Source organism: Equus quagga, chromosome 9, assembly GCF_021613505.1.
Source record: "Equus quagga isolate Etosha38 chromosome 9, UCLA_HA_Equagga_1.0, whole genome shotgun sequence".
Lineage (NCBI taxonomy): Eukaryota > Metazoa > Chordata > Mammalia > Perissodactyla > Equidae > Equus > Equus quagga.
In genome coordinates this window covers 72,404,789-72,425,477 of record NC_060275.1, presented here as the reverse complement: position 1 = coordinate 72,425,477, position 20,689 = coordinate 72,404,789, and the positions used below count along the sequence as shown (strand labels likewise).

The following is a 20,689-nucleotide window of genomic DNA, read 5'->3' as shown; positions in this document are numbered from 1 at the left end:
AATTTTCTTTGTGGAATTGATGATCTTAGGCTTTCTCTCCCAGAATCTCCCGTTCTGCTTCTATGTGGTTTGGCTGCTCTCTTTGTCTGGTACAGCTACCTTCCCAGGATCCCCCTTTATGTAGGGATTCCATCCTGGGGATGCCATTCTTGTCTCTTCTATTTCCTATATTCCATGTCTTCCTTTTTTTTTTTTTTGGTCTATTCCCTTACTTTGGTAGAAAACTCTGGAATAAGTACTGTAAGAAAGGGTATGTGAGAGGTAAACTTTTTTGAGACTTTGAATGTCTGAAAATGCCTTTGAATAAAGGCATACTTTCACATTTGGTTGACAAAATTTTGGTTGGATATATCTTTCTAACTTGGATACAATTTTTCTCCAAAAATTTGGAAGCGTTATCCACATCTACTAGCTTCCAGTATTGCTTTACAGAAGTACAAAGATATTCTGACTCCTGATCCTTTACCTGTTTTATCCTTGACTCTGGAAGTTTGGATTATATTCTTCCTGTTTCCTATGAGACAAAGTTTCAAGTTTTTAACACTGTGCTTGGTACTTGTTGAAACTTTTCATCTGGGAACTAACATCCTTCAGTTCTTGGAAATTTTTTGTTTTCTCTTTCTGAGACTCACTTGAATTAAATATTTCCTAGACTGACCCTTCAATTGTCTTTTATCTTTTTCCTCCCATTTTGCTCTTCTTCTTAGATTTCTTCAACTTTATCTTCCATCTCTATCAAGTTTTTCAGGTCTGCTTCTCTTTTAATTTCCCAAAGTTCTTTTGTTGTTTTTTTATTTTTTATAGTATCTTATTCACGTTTCCTGGGGGGTATACCTCATCTTTCTATGAAACTGGTTATTAATGATTTCTGTTAAGTTTTCTTTTCCCTGCATAGACTCTGTCCTTCAAGGTGGTTTTTTTTTGTTTGTTAGTTTTGGTATCCATATTCATGTAAAAGTCTTTCCTCAGAAATTTAGTGCTCTTTAGTTGTCTAAAAAGCTAACTGGGAGCTTTGAGCAAGCAAAGCTTAGAAGTCTGGACTTTACTGGTAATCTGGCTAGGCCAGGTGAATCTTCAAATCTTCTGCCTGAGTGATATATGCCTGAGAACCAAACAGGTGAAGATGGCTGGAAGGTTCTCACCATTCTGTATCTAACCTTTTACTATTTTCATCTGTGTTTGGAATAACTCAGTTTAAAGACCCTTTGTCTTACCCTGTCTAGAAAATAGACCTACAGTAGTCTGAGGTGACGAAAGGAAGCCATCTCTCTTCACAGAGTAGGGGAAGGGAATTAAGCATATAATTACTTCAGATTTTTAACCAATCCCTTTGTTTTTAGCCTTACATACATCCTCACTTACAGAGGTAACTAAGAACACTCATTATCAAGTCTTTAGAGAGTTTTAAAGTGTATATCAGGCTACTTCTCAGCTTTCCACATTGTTAAAGGATTAAGCTTTCTTAAATGTGCAGTCTGTTATCACTAACCCATCTGCTTTTTAGTAAAATGCTGTCACTACTTCTTCCTATCCCATTTTCTTTGTCTTTGTGGATTTATGTCTTAAAAAAAATTCTTCTATCATTTCAGTAGGTTTCAGTAGGGAGCAAAATTAAGCATGTGTATTCAAGCAGTTATCTTTACCCTGAAGCTATTTATACTCATATGTAATGTAATTCTTACTTGACCTCTTTGGGACTCCCCTCTCTCTGCCTTCTCCGGTTATCCTAGTACCCTGGCAATTGACTTCTATATTTACCTTGATTGGATAGAATATGGCAAACCTAAAATTTTTTTTAAGTGTTTACTGTTCTCTGATGACCTAAAATAAGTTTAACCTTTTTTGCATCTTTCTCACCCCATGCCTAAACTCATGGTCAAATAAGCTGCATTTTGCTTCTGTCTGACATCTACCGTATAGCATTTTGTAGTTTACAAAGTATTTTCACAGACAGCATATCACATTTTATCCCTAAAAACCTCACTGCAAGGATAGGCCATTTTATACACAAGATGGGAAAGAAATGGTTAAATAGTAGGTGTGCAATCTATTCTCTCTTTGAGGGGAGAGAAGGATGCCCCCAGGAAAGAAAGAAGGTAAGTTGGTCAAATCTCTTTGTAAACATGCTAATCAGAGACCTCCTGGAAACAAATTAATGGTATTTGCTAGCTAAAGAATCCCTATTTTGGGGGTTGGGGGTAGAAAGTGAGGCTTGAATAACAGAAATCTGCTTTCTCACAATTCTGAAAGCTAGAAGTCCGTGATCAAGCTGCTGGCAAGAGAATCCTTGTTTATAAGGATTGGCAAGAGACTGCTTATAGCAGGATATGCCTGGATCATCTAAGATTGTTTATGGTAAATAGTCCTGGAATCTATGGGAATGCTCCCTGGAAAATGCAACTATCCAGAGATACAGTTGAGATGTTTCATGACTAAAATGACTTTCTTTTGTCTAAGTAATGTAGAAACCTCTCATGCTAATCTTGTCTAGAGTGGGTTCTGAAGCAGAAAGAAAATACCTGGGGAGCTGTACAGGTTGTCCCAGAACTTTTGCTGTTTTGCCCACACCTTGAAATTATCATTTATACGCTTGAAATTATTATTAAAGCTTCAGACTGGCTAAGATCTCTGATTCAAATTACTGTGATTTGACAATCCCATCCCTTGTGTTATCCCACAAGGAAATTGAGGTTAAGAGCGGTTAAGTGCCGCAAATCACATGCCAAAAAATGGCCAAATAGGGCTAGAAACCCAGTCTTAAATCAGACCCTTTGTACCATGTGACAATCCTAGTGTGATGGAACAACAAGAACAGCAATGACAAGACGACCTGGGTTGTGGAATCGGAAATAGACTTGCCTCCTGGTTCTATCACTGATCAGCTGTTTGATTTTGGGCAAATTACAACATTCAAAGCCTACTCCTTACTTACGTATTACTTCTTACATAAAATACAAAAGATATCTTAACGATAAATACAATAGAACAATCGATAAATATGACATAATATAGCAAAACGTTTAGAAACATTTTTAAAGGATGGAAGGAAAAAAAGTATTGCTTACTTTTTTCTTGTAATGCCTGCAATTTATTCAGTTCTTCATTCTCTTCATCACTCTCTTCACTGCTTGTGCTGCTGACATCCAAAACTATGTCCCTTTTTGGGTCTACTCGGAGAAAATTGCGGCATTCAAAAGTCAGGTGACCAGCTAAGCGGAACAAACAAACAAAAAATGTAAATGACAAAACGATAGATACATTATATATTTTTTTGTTTTGTTGCCTCATAGTAAACAACAAGTTACAATTTTGATATTATAATGTTTAGTTTTAACTTTTATTCAGTGGGCGGTAGTTTGCTTTCCCTGAATGCAACACTCAGACAGAAAACTTTTTCCTTTCCTCATCAGGGCTTCTAATTCAATAAAATTCATTTTGGGCTACTTCTTATGGATTTCAGGTATTGAATTATTATATATTCCCTTTCCTATGCACTAAGGAAAACATCGTCATACTTAAGATTTTATATTTAACTCCTTTCCCACACCTTTTCCTTCTCAGCTTGACTACCATACTCATGCAACTATACAGCTTTCATCTAACTGAAGGAACCATAATAACATAACTGAATGTGCTCTTCTAAAGAGCACCTAAAAATTTAATTCTGACATCATTCACCCCCTGAAGATTCTCCCTGTAAGAAAACTACAATTGTCTATATGTCACATGATATTAACTTTTTTAAAAAATCAAATATTACAAACACCAGAAGAGTACAAGAAGTAATATAACTAATACCCAAGTGCCTATCACCTACATGTTAACATTTTGTCATATTCACTTACAATTTTTCTAAGAGAAACGCTTGCACATGAGTGCACACACAAAGTTGGAGAGCTTGTACCACCCTTTGGAACGCTGCCCCAATCCCATTCCCTTCTTTCTGTCTTCAGAAGTTGGTACACTGAAGTGGGTTTCTATCTTTGCCAAACAGCAGATTGTATTATTATGTTTTTAACATAAGCTCAATTATACTTACCTATCATTCTGCAACTTGTTTCTGCCACTCAATATTATGTTTTGTGATTTACCCAGAATAACACAAGTAGGTGTAATTAACTCTTTTTATCTGATGAATAATGTTCCATTGTATAAAAATAATATTTATTTGTCCTTTCTACTATCAACATAATCTTAGGTTGCTCCCAGTATTTTGCTATTATAAATAATGTTGAAATGAGTAGCAGTACATATCTCTTTGTGCACACATGCCATGGTTTCTCTAAGGCAGCAGCTTTTAAATTTTTTTGACTATGACTGACTGATGGTAAAAAATAACAATATAACCCGTGTACTCGTCCACACATTCATATACATATACACACTAACACATGAAAATTGAAACAAAAGTTACATGAAGCATTATTACATTTGATATTCAAAAAAATCAATGCTGATGGTGACCACATGATTGATTTCACAACCCACAAATGATTCACCATCACTCTGTGGTAGAGTTTATTTCTAGCTCTCTCTTACTCCAAGAGTGAAGTCCTTTGGAAGCTCTAGATTTACACAAGAGCATCTCCTATTAGAGGTCTAATCCTGGACAGGGCCTTGGGTCTTGCTTTTATCCCTGCACCCTGCAATCCATGAAAATAGAAGTTGAAGCACCCTGGGATCAGCAAATACCCTCAAGACTTACCTCTTAGAATTTCCTGTTGTTCTTGGCCTCTGAATATTCTTTCTTTATTTTTTTCCTAGCACACTAATGTAGCTAAAATATGTACTGCACATTTGATACAAGTTTCTTAGTTGTTTACTGGAGGGTCCAGGCTGCCACATTGCTGGAAACAAGTTTCCCTTGTTGTGATTTCTTTCCAACTGAACCATTCAGAAGTGTTCTTTTTAGTTTCCAAATATATGGGGTTTTCAGTCCATGCCTTCATTGATTTTTAAATTTATTAAACTGTTATAAGAGAATGGGGTCTGTATGATATCAGTTCTTTGTTATTTGCTGAGATTCTTTTGTGTCCTATCAAGTAGTAAATTTCGGAAAAGATTTGGTATGTATTGTAAAAGAATATTTATCACTATTTGTTGAAAAGGGTTCTATGTCTTCTTGTTGTTCAAATCTTCTCCATATTATTTTTTTGTCTAATAACTTACGATACCGCAATTTTAAATACCTCTGTCCTCATAGATTTGTCAATTTACCCTTGTAATACAGTTTTTGTTATATACATTTTGAGATCATATTAGTCAGCACAGCCAAGATCATTGTCTTATCTTCTTGGATGACTGTTCTTGAATCTCTATCGCTGGTACTGCCCTTGCCTCAAATGTCTGATATTAGAAACGCTCTACTAATTCTCTTTTGATTATTGTTAGTTGAATCATATGAAGTTGCCATTTTTGTGTGTAACACAGCTGAATATCAACAAAATTCAACCTAACATGTATCTGTTCTTTTTTTTCCATCCCTTTATTTTGAAAATTTTTATGTAACTTTTAGTTTTCTATGTAGTTTTATTAACAAAGACATGTAGCTGGACTTAAGTTTATTTATGTAATTTGAGACCAGACCAACTTTTAATGTTAATTTCTTAGCTTGGAAAAGTAGTTCCTGCCTCACTGGAGGTAGTGTGTAAATTCACTCCTCATACTTACACATGGTGTAAGCTTGGGTTGCCAATTCTGGATCATTCTTTTTCTTCAAATTATTATTTTATAGGAATTCAAACAAATACTTAACTTTCTTGCCACTTTCCCTGGACAGTGAATGGAAGTCTTCTAATCTCTGCTTCACAGTTTGTTGAGCAGTCTGGCTTCATACAAGAGCCTCCGCTCCAGCCGTGCTGCCACCGCAAGGAGTCTAGGGTCTCACTGCACACCCCATGGAGGTCTACCCAGTAGGCCTGCGTACCTGACTGTTTTCAGGTATCATTCCCTGCTCTGCTTTTGAGCTCCTTTTCACTTCCAGCTCCTGGGGATTGCCTTTTCATTCTTTTGCGCTGGGTTATTTTTGTTGTTGTTGTTTCTCTATTTTTCTCTGGCATCTCTTGGGTTTGGAGCAGAAGGGAGGCCTTTCTATGTTGGTTCAGTTTGCCATTTTGATCAGAACTCCTGATGATACAATTTTTCCTTTAGTTAAGCTAGCTTTGCACCCAAAGACCTCATATTACAATGAATATTTAAAATAAATAAAATATTTAAATAATAACCACACTGGCAGCAGGCTCTGTCTCACATCAATTTTAGCTTTGCTTTAATGAAACTGATCCTAAACTGATAAGAAAAGTTATTCATGAAGCTACAAAAAATTTCCTATTTTTTTCTCTATTGGAGAATAAATGAACAAACTTAGAGAATAACTCTATTCCAAATATTTTCTAAACAGACTCTAAGTAGATAATGAGGAGAAAATTCTTAGGTGACCAGAAACAAACTTTTGATGACAGACATGTAAAGACATTTAAAGTCATAACACTTAGGAACTGATTATAAAAAGTGATGTGGCTTTTTCAGAAATGGAAAAACCAATCCTCCAATTCATATGGAAATGCAATGTTGTCCAAGTAGTGAAAACAATCTTGAAAAAGAACAAAGGTAGAAGACTCACACTTCCTGATTTCAAAACTTACCATAAAGCTGTTGTAATCAAAACAGGGTGGTGTTGTCACAAGGAAAGACATATAGACCAATGGAACAGAGCTGAGAGACCAGAAATAAACCCGTACACATATATATATGGCCAACTGACTTTGGACAAGAATGTCGAGTCCATTTAATAGGTAAAGAATATTCTCTTCAACAGGTGGTGCTGGAACAACTGGATTTCCATATGTAAAAGAATGAAGTTGGAGCCCTCACCTCAAAACATATGCAAAAACTGACTCAAAATGGATCAATGACCATAAAAATATAAGAGCAAAACCATAAAACTCTTAGAAGAAAGCATAAGGCTAAATCATCATGACCTTGGATTGGCAATGGATTCTTAGATATACCAATAGCACAAACAATAAAAGAAAAAATCAATAAAATGGACTTCATCAAAATTTAACTTTTGTGCAAAGAAATTATTATGAAAACTAAAAGACAATCTACAGAGTGGGAGAAAATATTTGCAAATCATATATCTGATAGGATTTAATATCCAGTATACATACAACTCCTACAAGAACAAAAAGACAACTCAATTAGAGAAATGCAAAGGACTTGAATAGGTATTTCTCCAAAGAAGATATACAAATGGACAATAAGACCAAAGATGATCAACATCATTAGCCATTAGGGAAATGCAAATCAAAACCACAATGAGAGTGACATCAGCAACATGGTGGATGAGCGGTTTTGTTTATCTCTCCCCCTTCAAACTACAACTAAATGGACATTCATTGGTCAACAGAGGATACTCACACAGCACCTAAGAATGCCTGAGAGACTTGCACTGCTATACATTAGAAGGTAGATGGCCTACCCACGGGGAAGAGGTGGAGATAGGTGAAAACTCTCCGGGCCCCAGACAGTCCAGTACCCACAAGTGACTCCCCCAGCTGGAGTGCTCATAGAACCACCATGGCCCTGAGGGTGGGCAGGTGCCTTGGCATGACTGTGGAAACAGGTGACTACAGCCCTAAGCCCCCTGTGACTGCTCTTTGGACCGGTGGGAAAATCCAGTCGCATTGCAGCCCCAGGGAGTGACCTGGGCTCAGACTTGGTAGGGAGGCCCCGGCCACCAAGTACAAAGGTTGGCGTGACCTAGGAGCAGATGCAGCACAGCTCGGCGAGCAAACCACTGGCTGCATTAAACATCCACAGCTCTGCTGTGGCTCTGAGGGGGCAAGTGAGATCCAGCGGGACGGGGGGAGTGGGCGGTGACAATCCGGAGACCCAGCATGACCACTCCTTGGTCCAATGGGGAAATCCATGGTCCCACAGTGGCCCCAGGTAGAGACTCAGCATGGCCCTAGGGGAGAGGCCCCACCCATCAAGCACAAAGGCTGGTGCAACCTAGAAGTAGATGTGCCGTGGCTGGGCAAGCAAACTGCCTGCTTTCTTAAATGCACATAACTCTGCTGTGGCCCAAGGTGGCAAATGAGATCCACCAGGACCAGATGGCAGTGGAGCTGCAAGTCTGGGTGAACAAGCTCCTGACTGCCTTGAAAGCCCATAACACCGCTGCAGTCCCTAAGTGGGTAGTGTGTCTAGGTGGGTCTCTGGGAGCAGGCAGCAGCAACCCGAAGCCCCTGTGTGATTACTCCCACAGTTGATGGGAGACCCCACAGGGCCAATGCAATCCCAAGGAGTGGCCCCGGCTCAGACAGGGATCATGGTGGGTGCAGATTCCACAGCTCCTGCCCTCTCCCCACAGTGGAAGTAACTGGGAGCAGTAACCAAACTCCATCTCTATGAGGAGGCACAAATCCATGCCATCAAGCATTATGAAAAAATATATTAAATCTCCAGAACAGAAGGAAAAGGACAAGTACCCAGAAAACAATCACAAAGACACAGAAATCTATAACCTAAATGACAAAGAATTCAAAATAGCTATCATTAAAAAACTCAACAAGTTAAAAGAGAACACAGATAGACAACACAATGAGTACAGGAGCTATGTCACAAAAGAGTTTGAAACTATAAAGCAGAATCAATCAGAAATGTTGGAGATGAAAAACACAATGGATGAGATTAAGAAAAATCTGGACTCCCTGAACAGTAGGGCTGGTAATATGGAGGACAGAATTAGCATTCTGGAGGCTAGGAAGATAGAAATGCTTCAGATAGAGGAGGAGAAAGAACTAAGACCAAAAAGAAAGGAAGAAACTCTCCAAGAAATATCTGACTCAATCAGGAAATGCAACATAAGGATTCTAGGTATCCCAGATGGAGAAGAAAAGGAGAATGGAGCAGAAAGCTTGTTCAAAGAAGTAATAGTTGAGAACTTCCCAAACGGAGGGAGCTGGAAATCCATGAGACAGAAGCCAATAGATCTCTAAACTTTATCAATGTAAAAAGACCAACTTCAAGGCATAAAGTAGTAAAACTGGTGAAAGTGAATGACAAACAAAAAACATTAAGGGTAGTAAGGTAGAAGAAAATAACCTACAAAGGAACCCCTACCAGGCTGTCAGCAGAAATCTTACAGGCCAGGAGAGAGTGGAATGATATACTCAAAATTCTGAAAGACAAAAACTTTCAGCCAAGAATACTCTATCCAGTCAAAATATCCTTCAAATATGAGAGAGAAATAAAAACTTCCCAAGATAAACAAAAGTTAAGGTAGCTCATTGTCATAAGATCCCCCCCCCCCCCCGCACAAAATCCTCAGGAAGGCCCTCATACCTAAAGAAAAAAGGGGGGGGGGAAGGTTACAAAACCCTGAGAAAGGAGATAAGTAGATAGACAAAATCAGAAAATTGCAGCTCTCCATCAGAACAGGTGAGCAATGATTAATTATAACATTAAAGATAAAGGGAAGGAAAACACCAAGAATAAATATAATCTTGTCATTTTAACCTCAAACTCACAAGAAGAAAAAAGATGTGACAAAAACAACTTAGAAGGGCAAGAAGAAAGGGATGGAACTGGCTTAGTCTAAGGAAATAAGAGGCTATCAGAAAATGGACTATCTCATCTATGAGATGTTTTATACAAACCACATGGTAACCACTAAACAAATAATTAGAACAGAGACACAAATTACAAATAAGGAGAAAACTAAGAAAACCAGCATAGAAAACTACCTTACTGAATTGGCAGCCCAAGATACATGGGATGAGAAACAAAGGAAATGCAGGAGAACCAGAAAACGAGTGATAAAATGGCAGCATTAGGCCCCTACATTTCAATAATCACTCTAAATGTAAATGGATTGAGTTCTACAATCAAAAGACACAGAGTGACAGGATGGATTAAAAAACAAGACCCAACAATATGCTGCCTCCAGGAAACACACCTCAGTGCCAAAGACAAACACAGACTAAGAGTGAAGGGATGGAAGACAATATTTCAAGCTAATAGTGAGCAAAAGAAAGCTGGTGTCGCCATACTTATATCAGACAAAGCAGACTTCAAGACAAAACAGTTAAAGAGAGACAAAGAGGGGCAGTATATAATGATAAAAAGGACACTCCACCAAGAAGATATAATATTTATAAATATATATGCACCTAACACAGGAGCACCAAAGTACATAAAGCAACTAGCAAGAAAACTAAAAGGAGCACTAAAACTAAAACTAAAAACTAAAACTAACAACAATAAAATAATAGTAGGGGACCTCAACACCCCACTTAGTCCAACAGATAGATCATCCAGAGAGAGAGTCAATAAGGAAATTGTAGAATTAAATGAAAAACTGGACCAATAGATTTAATAGATATAGAGAACACTCCATCCAAAAACAGCAGGTTAGACATTCTCTCCAAGTGCACACAGAACATTCTCAAGGATAGATCATATGTTGGGAAACAAAGCAAACTTCAGTAAATTTAAGAGGATTTAATAATATCAAGCATGTTTTCCAACCATAATGCTATGAAACTAGAAATCAACTACAAGAAAAAATCTGGGAAAGGGGCAAAGATGTGGAGATTAAAGAACATGGCACTGAACAACCAATGGATCATTGAAGAAAATAAAGGAGAAATCAAACATTATCTAGAGACAAATGAAAATGAAAACACACCATACCAACTCATTTGGGATGCAGCAAAAGTGGGCCTAAGAGGGAAATTCATTGCAATACAGGTTCACCTCAACAAACAAGAAAAATCTCAAATAAGCAATCTCAAACCACACCTAAGAGAATTAGAAAAAGGAGAACAAACAAAGCCTGAAGGCAATAGGAGGAAAATAGTAAATATCAGAGCAGAAATAAATGAAATTGAAACAAAAAAGACAGTAGAAAGGATCAAAGAAACAAAGAGCCGTTTCTTCAAGAAAATAAACAAAATTGACAAACCCTTAGCCAGGCTCACTAAGAAAAAAGAGAGAAGACTCAAATAAATAAAATTAGAAATGAAAGAGGAGAAATTACAAGGGATACCACAGAAATATATAAGGTTACAAGAGAATACTATGAAAAACTATGTGCTAACAAACTGGACAATCTAGAAGAAATTTACAACCTCCCAAAACTGAATCAAGAAGAAGCAGAGAATCTGAATAGACCAATCACAAGTAAAGAGATTGAAACACTAATCAAAAACCTCGTACAAAATAAAAGCCCAGGACCAGATGGCTTCTCTGGAGAATTCTACCAAGCATTCAAAGAAGATTTAATATCTATCTGTCTCAAACTATTCCAAAAAACTGAGGAAGATGGAGCACTTCCTAACACATTCTATAAAGCCAACATCACCCTGATACCAAAGCCAGACAAGGACAACACAAAGAAGGAAAACTACAGGCCAACATTGTTGATGAATATAGATGTAAAAATCCTCAGCAAAATATTGGCAAACCAAATACAGCAATACATTAAAGAGATCATAAACCATGATCAAGTGGGATTTATACCAGGGACACAGGGATGGTTCAACATCCACAAGTCAATCAATGTGATACACCACACTAACAAAAGGAGAAACAAAAACATGATCATCGAGAGGGGGTGGAGCAAAATGGCGGGGTGAGCTGACCCGGGATTCTCTCCCCTCCAAAGTACAACAAAAGATTGGAAGAACTGAATTTCAGAGAATAAACATAATGCCAGCTCGTTAGAGACCTACAATACCAAGAAGGCGGAGATCATAAACCTTGCTTACACCTTCGGATGTGCTGGAACGGTAGAGAGAACATCGCTCCCTCCCCTAGAGTCTGCGATCTCTGCGGCTGGGGTCGGGAGGGAGCGGGGTAGGGGCCGCGCGACCAGGGGATCATCCAGGACTCCTGCCGCTGATTCAGTGGAGACCCGCTGACGGGGGGAAAGCTTCCATCCACGGGGACCCTATAAATGAAGGGCCTTGGGAGACCAGAGAACAGAACTGATCTGAATCCAGATCCGTGCATGTGAGTAACAGCCCCTCCCCCCCAGCAAAGCCAGTGGGCGCAGCCATCTTGCCCGAAGGCGGAGAGCTAACACGCCGCTCTCGACCCCCATCTAGTGGCAACAGGCTGTAACTGCAACTGAATTCTACCACCATGAGAAAAAAACGCTCCTCTACCATCCAGCAATTTATAAAAGCCCCAGACCAGAAGGAAAACAATAAAAATACAGAATTAAGTCTTGAGGACTTGGAATTAGGTAAACTAAGTGATAATGAATTCAGAGCAGCTATAATCAAAAAACTCAATGAGGTAGAGAGAAAGATAGAGAAACAAGACGAGTTCTGGAGTTGCTTCACAAAAGAGATTGAAATCACAAAGAAGAATCAAACAGAATTACTTGACATGAAAAACACAATGGACCAGATAAAACAGAATACGGATTCCCTGAATGCCCGTGTAGACAACATAGAAGAGAAAATCAGCATAATCGAGGACAGACAGGCTGAATGGCGCCAGACAGAGGAAGAAAGAGAACTAAGAATTAAAAAAAATGAGGAAAATCTCTGAGAGATAATGGATTCAATGAGGAGTAAGAACATAAGGATCATAGGAATTCCCGAGAATATGGAAAAGGAAAATGGAGCAGAAAGTGTGCTTAACGAAATTATTGAAGAGAACTTCCCAAATCTAGGGATCAACGGAGAAATGTGCGTAGAGGAGGGTTTTAGATCTCCTAGATTTGTCAATGTAAAAAGACCTACTGCAAGGCACATAGTAGTAAAGTTGGCAAATAGGAATGATAAGGAGAGAATACTCAGGGAAGTAAGGAAAAAAAGAATAACCTATAAAGGAGCCCCTATCAGACTGTCAGCGGATTTCTCTACAGAAACCTTACAAGCTAGGAGACAATGGAGTGATATATTCAAAGCTTTAAAGGATAAAAACCTTCAGCCAAGAATACTCTATCCAGCAAGAATTTCCTTCAGATATGAAGGAGAAATTAAATCTTTTCCAGACAAACAAAAGTTAAGGGAATTTGTAACTAAAAGCCCTCCATTACAAGAAATCCTCAAGACGGCTCTCATACTTGAAAAAAGAAAAAAGGGAGAAAGGGGACACAATCCACAGACTAGGGAGACCGATGGATAGAACCAGAACAGGATAGCAAATATTCAACTATAGCATTAGGGTAAAAATAAGGAAACTACCAAAACAAGGATGATCTTAGCACTCTAACTACAAATTAATAAGACGAGTTGGAATAAAAAATGAAAATATTTAGGAGGGGAAGAGCAAAGGGTCTAAATCAGTATAGGCCAAGTAAGTAAGACACCACCTGAGAATAGACTACATTATACATGAGATTCTAAATACAAACTTCAAGGTAGACACTAAAATAAAGTACGGAACAGAGTCACAAATCATAGATAAGGAAAAATCTAAGAAACCCAGCATAAGAAATTGCAGTATTAAATGGGTAGTCTAAAGCACACAGGAAAAGAAACACAGGAAAACAAGATAATGAGCAACAGATTGACAGCATTAAGTCCACATGCATCAATAATCACTCTCAATGTGAACGGATTGAACTCTCCAATAAAAAGACACAGAGTGGCAAAATGGATTAAAGAACAAGATCCAACAATTTGTTGCCTCCAGGAAACACACCTCAGCCCCAAGGACAAACACAGATTCAGGGTGAAGGGGTGGAGGACAATACTTCAAGCTAATGGCAAGAAAAAAAAGGCAGGTGTTGCAATTCTCATATCAGACCAAGTGGATTTCAAAATAAGACAGGTAAAGAGAGACACAGAGGGACAATATATAATGATCAAAGGGACACTTCATCAAGAAGAAATAACGCTTATAAATATCTATGCACCCAACACAGGAGCACCAAGATTCATAAAGCAACTATTAACAGACCTAAAGGAAGATGTTAAAAACAACACAATAATAGTAGGGGACCTCAACACCCCACTCACATGAATGGACAGATCATCCAGACAGAAAATCAACAAGGAAATAGTGGAGCTAAATGAAAAACTAAAACAATTGGACTTAATAGACATATATAGATCACCCCACCCTGAAAGAGCTGAATACACATTCTTCTCAAGTGCACATGGAACATTCTCTAGGATAGACCATATGTTGGGAAACAAGGCAAGCCTCTACAAATTTTAAAAAATTGAAATAATAACAAGCATCTTCTCAGATCATAGTGCTATAAGGCCAGAAATTAATTACAAGAAAAAAGCTGAGAAAGGCACAAAGATGTGGAGACTAAACAACACACTACTGAACAAGCAATGGATCATTGAAGAAATTAAAGAAGAAATAAAAAAAATACCTGGAAACAAATGTAAATGATAGCATGCCATACCAACTCATATGGGATACAGCAAAAGCTGTATTAAGAGGAAAATTCATCGCAATACAGGCACATCTTAACAAACAAGCAACCTTAAAGCACACCTAACTGAACTAGAGAGAAAAGAACAAATGAAGCCCAAAGTCAGCAGAAGGAGAGAAATAATAAAAATCAGAGCAGAAATAAATACTATTGAAACAAAAAGGGCAGTAGAAAGGATCAATGAGACAAAGAGCTGGTTTTTTGAGAAGATAAATAAAATTGACAAACCACTAGCCAGACTTATAAAGAAAAAAAGGGAGAAAGCTCAAATAAACAAAATCAGAAATGAGCGAGGAGAAATAACAATAGACTCTGCAGAAATACAACAGATTATAAGAGAATACTACAAAAAACTATATGCCAACAGAATAGATAACCTAGAGGAAATGGATAAATTCTTGGACTCCTACAATCTCCCAAAGCTCACTCAAGAAGAGGCAGACAATTTGAACAGACCAATCACAAGGAAAGAGATTGAAACAGCAATCAAAAACATCCCAAAGAATAAAACCCCAGGACCAGATGGCTTTCCTGGGGAATTCTACCAAACTTTCAGAGAGGATTTAATACCTATCCTTTTAAAGCTATTCCAAAAAATTAGGGAAGATGGAACACTTCCTAAAACATTCTATGAGGCCAACATCACGCTGATACCAAAACCTGACAAGGACACCACGAAAAAAGAGAACTACAGGCCAATATCACTGATGAACATAGATGCAAAAATTCTAAACAAAATTTTGGCAACCAGAATTCATCAAAAGAATCATACATCAGGATCAGGTGGGATTCATACCAGGGACACAGGGATGGTTCAACATCCACAAATCAATCAACGTGGTACACCACACCAACAAACTGAGGAATAAAAACCACATGATCATCTCAATAGATGCAGAGAAGGCATTTGACAAGATCCAACAGCCATTTATGATAAAAACTCTGAAGAAAGTGGGCATAGAAGGAAACTACCTCAACATAATAAAGGCCATCCATGACAAACCCATAGCCAACATCATACTCAATGGGCAAAAACTGAATGCCATCCCCCTGAAAACAGGAATGAGACAAGGATGCTCTCTATCACCACTCTTATTTAACATAGTACTGGAGGTCCTGGCCAGAGCAATCAGGCAAGAAAAAGGAATAAAAGGAATCCAAATAGGGAGGGAAGAAGTGAAACTCTCGCTGTTTGCAGACGACATGATCTTATATATAGAAAACCCCAAAGAATCCATTGGAAAACTGTTAGAAGTAATCAACAACTACAACAAAGTTGCAGGGTATAAAATCAATTTGCATAAATCAGTAGCATTTCTATACTCCAGTAATGAACCAACAGAAAAAGAACTCAAGAATACAATAGCATTCACAATTGCAACAAAAAGAATAAAATACCGTGGGGTAAATTTAACTAAGGAAGTGGAGGACCTATATAATGAAAATTACAAGGCCTTCCTGAGAGAATTGGATGATGACATAAGGAGATGGAAAGACATTCCATGTACATGGATTAGAAGAATAAACATAGTTAAAATGTCCGTTCTACCTAAAGCAATCTACAGATTCAACGCCATCCCAATCAGAATCCCAATGACATTCTTTACAGAATTAGAACAAAGAATCCTAAAATTCATATGGGGCAACAAAAGACCCCGAATTTCTAAAGCAATCCTGAGAAAAAAGAACAAAATGGGAGGCATCACAATCCCTGACTTCAAAACCTACTACAAAGCTACAGTAATCAAAACAGCACGGTACTGGTACAAAAACAGGTGCACAGATCAATGGAACAGAATTGAAAGCCCAGAAATAAAACCACACGTCTATGGATAGTTTATCTTCCACAAAGGAGCTGAGGGCATACAATGGAGAAAAGAAAGTCTTTTCAACGAATGGTGCTGGAAAAACTGGAAGGCCACATGTAAAAGGATGAAAATTGACCATTCTTTTTCACCATTCACCAAAATAAACTCAAAATGGATTAAAGACCTAAAGGTGAGACCTGAAACCATAAGGCTTCTGTAAGAAAACGTAGGCAGTACACTCTTTGACATCAGTATTAAAAGGATCTTTTTGGACACCATGCCTTCTCAGAGAAGGGAAACAATAGAAAGAATAAACAAGTGGGACTTCATCAGATTAAAGAGCTTCTTCAAGGCAAATGAAAACAGGATTGAAACAAAAAAGCAACCCACTAACTGGGAAAAAGTATTTGCAAGTCATATATCTGACAAAGTCTTAATATCCTTAATATATAAAGAACTCTTGCAAGTCAACAACAAAACATCAAACAACCCAATCAAAAAGTGGGCTGGAGACATGAACAGATATTTCTCCAAAGAAGATATACTGATGGCCAATAGGCACATGAAAAGATGCTCATCATCGCTGATCATCAGGGAAATGCAAATCAAAACTACACTAAGATATCACCTTACACCCATTAGAATGACAAAAATATCTAAAACTAACAGCAACAAATGTTGGAAAGGTTGTGGAGAAAAAGGAACCCTCATACACTGCTGGTGGGAATGCAAACTGGTGCAGCCACTATGGAAAACAGTATGGAGATTCCTCAAAAAATTAAAAATAGAACTACCATACGATCCAGCCATCCCACTTCTGGGTATTTATCCAAAGAGCTTGAAGTCAGCAATCCCAAAAGTCCTATGCACCCCAATGTTTATTGCAGCACTGTTTACAATAGCCAAGACATGGAAGCAACCTAAGTGTCCAGCAACAGACGAATGGATAAAGAAGATGTGGTACATATATACAATGGAATACTACTCAGCTGCAAAACAGAACAAAATCATTCCATTTGTAATAACATGGATGGACCTTGAGGGAATTATGTTAAGTGAAATAAGCCAGTGAGAGAAGGATAATCTGAGTATGACTCCACTCATATGAGGAATTTAAAATTATGGACTAAGAACAGTTTAGTGGATACCAGGGGAAAGGTGGGGTGGGGGGTGGGCACAAAGGGTGAAGTGGTGCACCTACAACATGACTGACAAACATTAATGTACAACTGAAATTTCACAAGTTTGTAACCTATCAATAACTCAATAAAAAAAAAAAAAACATGATCATCTCCATAGACGCAGAGAAAGCATTCAACAAGATCCAACATCCACTTACGATAAAAACGCTGAAAAAAATGGGTATAGGAGGAAAGTATCTCAACATAATAAAGGCCATATATGACAAACCCACAGCCAACAGCATACTCAACGGGGAAAAACTGAAAGCCATCCTTCTGAGAACAGGAATAAGACAAGGGTGCCCACTCTCACAGTGAAACTCTTGCTATTTGCAGACATAATTTTATATATAGAAAACCCTAAAATATCTATCAGAAAGCTACTAGAAATAATCAACAATTACAGCAAAGTTGCAGGGTACAAAACCAACTTACATGAATCAGTTGCATTTCTATACTCTAACAATGAACTAACAGAAAGAGAACACAATCCTATTCACAATCAAAACAAGAAGAATAAAATATATTGGAATAAATTTAACCAAGGAAGTGAAAGACCTATACAATGAAAACTACAAGACTTTCCTGAAAGAAATTGATGACGACATAAAGAGATTGAAAGACATTCCATGCACATGGATTGGAAGAACAAACATAGTTAAAATGTCCATACTACCTCAAGCAATCTACAGATTCAATGCAATCCCAATCAGAATCCCAATGACGCTCTTCATGGAAATAGAAGAAAGAATCCTAAAATTCATATGGGGCAACAAAAGACTCCAAATTGCTAAAGCAATCCTGAAAAAAGAACAAAGCTGGCAGCATCACAATCCCTGACTTCAAAATATACTACAAAGCTATAGTAATCAAAAAAGCATGGTGCTGGTACAAAAACAGGCACACAGATACATGGAATAGATTTGAAAGCCCAGAAATAAAAACACACATCTATGGACAGCTAATCTCCAACAAAGGAGCTGAGAACATACAATGGAGAAAGGAAAGTCTCTTCAAATGGTGTTGGGAAAACTGGACAGCCACATGTAAAAGAATGAAAGTAGACATTCTCATGCCATTCACAAAAATAAATTCAAAGTGGATCAAAGACTTGAAGGTAAGACCTGAAACCATAAGACTTCTCGAAGAAAATATAGGCAGTACACTCTTTGACATGGGTCTTATAAGGATCTTTTTGGATACTACATTTTCTCGGACAAGGGAAACAATAGAAAGAATAAACAAGTGGGACTTTATCAGTCTAAAGAGCTTCTATAAGACAAGGGCAAACAGTATTGAAATGAAAACACAACCCATCAACTGGGAAAAAATATTTGCAAATCACATATCTGACAAAGGGTTAATTGCTGTAATATATAAAGAACTCACACAACTCAACAAGAAAAAAACAAAGAACCCGATCAAAACATAGGCAAGGGATATGAACAGACATTTCTCCAAAGAAGATATACGGATGGCCAATAGGCACATGAAAAGATGTTCCTCATCACTCATCATCAGGGAAATGCAAATCAAAACCACACTAAGATATCACCTTACACCCGTTAGAAGGACTAAAATAAACAAAAAATAATAATAATAATAACAAATGTTAGAGAGGTCGTGGAGAAAAAGGAACCCTCATACACTGCTGGTAGGAATGCAAACTGGTGCAGCCACTATGGAAAACAGCATGGAGATTTCTCAAAAAATTAAAAATAGAAATACCATATAACCCAGCCATTGCACTCCTGGGTATCTATCCAAAGAACTTGAATTCAGCAATTCAAAGAGACTTATGCACTCCTATGTTCATTGCAGCATTATTCACAATAGCCAAGACATGGAAGCAACCCAAGTGCCCATTGACTGATGACTGGATAAAGAAGATATGGTGTATATATATACAATGGAATACTACTCAGCCATAAAAAATGACAAAATCGTCTCATTCGCAACAACATGGATGGACCTCGAGGGTATGATGTTAAGCAAAATAAGCCAGACAGAGAAAGACAAACTCTGTATGATTTCATTGTCCAATGGGTCCTACACCCTGCAGATGTTTATAATTCCTGAACACCATATACTAAATGTCATACTGCTCTCCCCCACCCTGTTAGGGACAACTAAAAAAAAAACTCCACAGATTTCCAAGGAGGCACTATCACCTCTAGTTGAGAACTAATGATAGAAGGATTCTGCACTCAGATTTCTTTACAGGTATCTTAACTGCTTGCTCATCTTTGAAGAAACAAACTATAAAAGCAGAAAATGCATTTCAGATATAATTTGCACTCAAAAGACTACTGTAATACCAATTAGCAGACCCACCAGCAAAGAAAAGGTCATGACTGTGTATCAAGAGATTAGCATTTTAAGTTAAATAAAACGTGAGAGGTATTTAGGTATGTTTTTATCTCCTGCTGCTGTGATCAAATGCTCAACTACTGAGTCTACTGCACTAAACTTCTTTTAGGCATATTTTCTGAAAACTATCATAATTATTTGAGACATTTATTCCATGGACAAAGGCTTAGTGTCCTGGCAGCTTTTAAATATTCAGAAGTTATCAACTTCAAAAAAATTCAAATAAAAACTCATTACAGAAATAACCATTCTTCTAATTTTGCTGAGGAAATTCTGCCATGAAAAAGTGAGATTTGGGGCTGGCCCAGAGGCTCAGTGGTTAAGTTCATGCGCTCTGCTTCAGCAGCCCAAAGTTCACTGGTTCGGATCCTGGGTGCAGACCTATGCACTGCTTATCAAGCCATGCTGTGGCAGGCATCCCACAAATAAAATAGAGGAAGATGGGTATAGATGTTAGCACAAGGCTAATCTTCCCCAAAAAAGAAAAAAAAAGTCAGATTAAAAAAGAAAGTGAGATCCCTGTTATTTAGTAACACATTCATCCTTAACTTGAAACTTTTCTCTTTTTTTTTGAGGAAGATTAGCCTTGAGCTAACATCTGCCACCAATCCTCCTCTTTTTGCTGAGCAAGACTGGCCCTGAGCTAACTCTGTGCCCATCTTCCTCTACTTTATATGTGGGATGCCTGCCACAGCATGGCTCGCCAAGCGGTGCCATGTCTGCACCAGAGATCTGAACCTGCAAATCGCAGGCCACCGAAGCAGAATGTGCGAACTTAACTGCTGTGCCACCGGGATGGCCCCAGCGTGAAACTTTTTAAACAATACAACTTTTTATAACAATATTAACTTTTTAAAACAATATAACCACTATTGAAACATACTGACAACAAAATATTTTTTAATCAAGTATTA

At 37.8% G+C, this 20,689-nt stretch overlaps 1 protein-coding gene across 1 annotated transcript in view; it reads right to left on the bottom strand.

Annotated features, from left to right (window-relative positions):
- SREK1IP1 (SREK1 interacting protein 1) overlaps nt 1–20,689 on the bottom strand; it is a 50,657-nt gene that overhangs the window by 17,272 nt on the left and 12,696 nt on the right. The window contains exon 3 of the mRNA XM_046672332.1: nt 3,066–3,209. Within this exon, the coding sequence (XP_046528288.1) occupies nt 3,066–3,209 (144 nt within the window). The remainder of the gene's footprint in view (nt 1–3,065; nt 3,210–20,689) is intronic.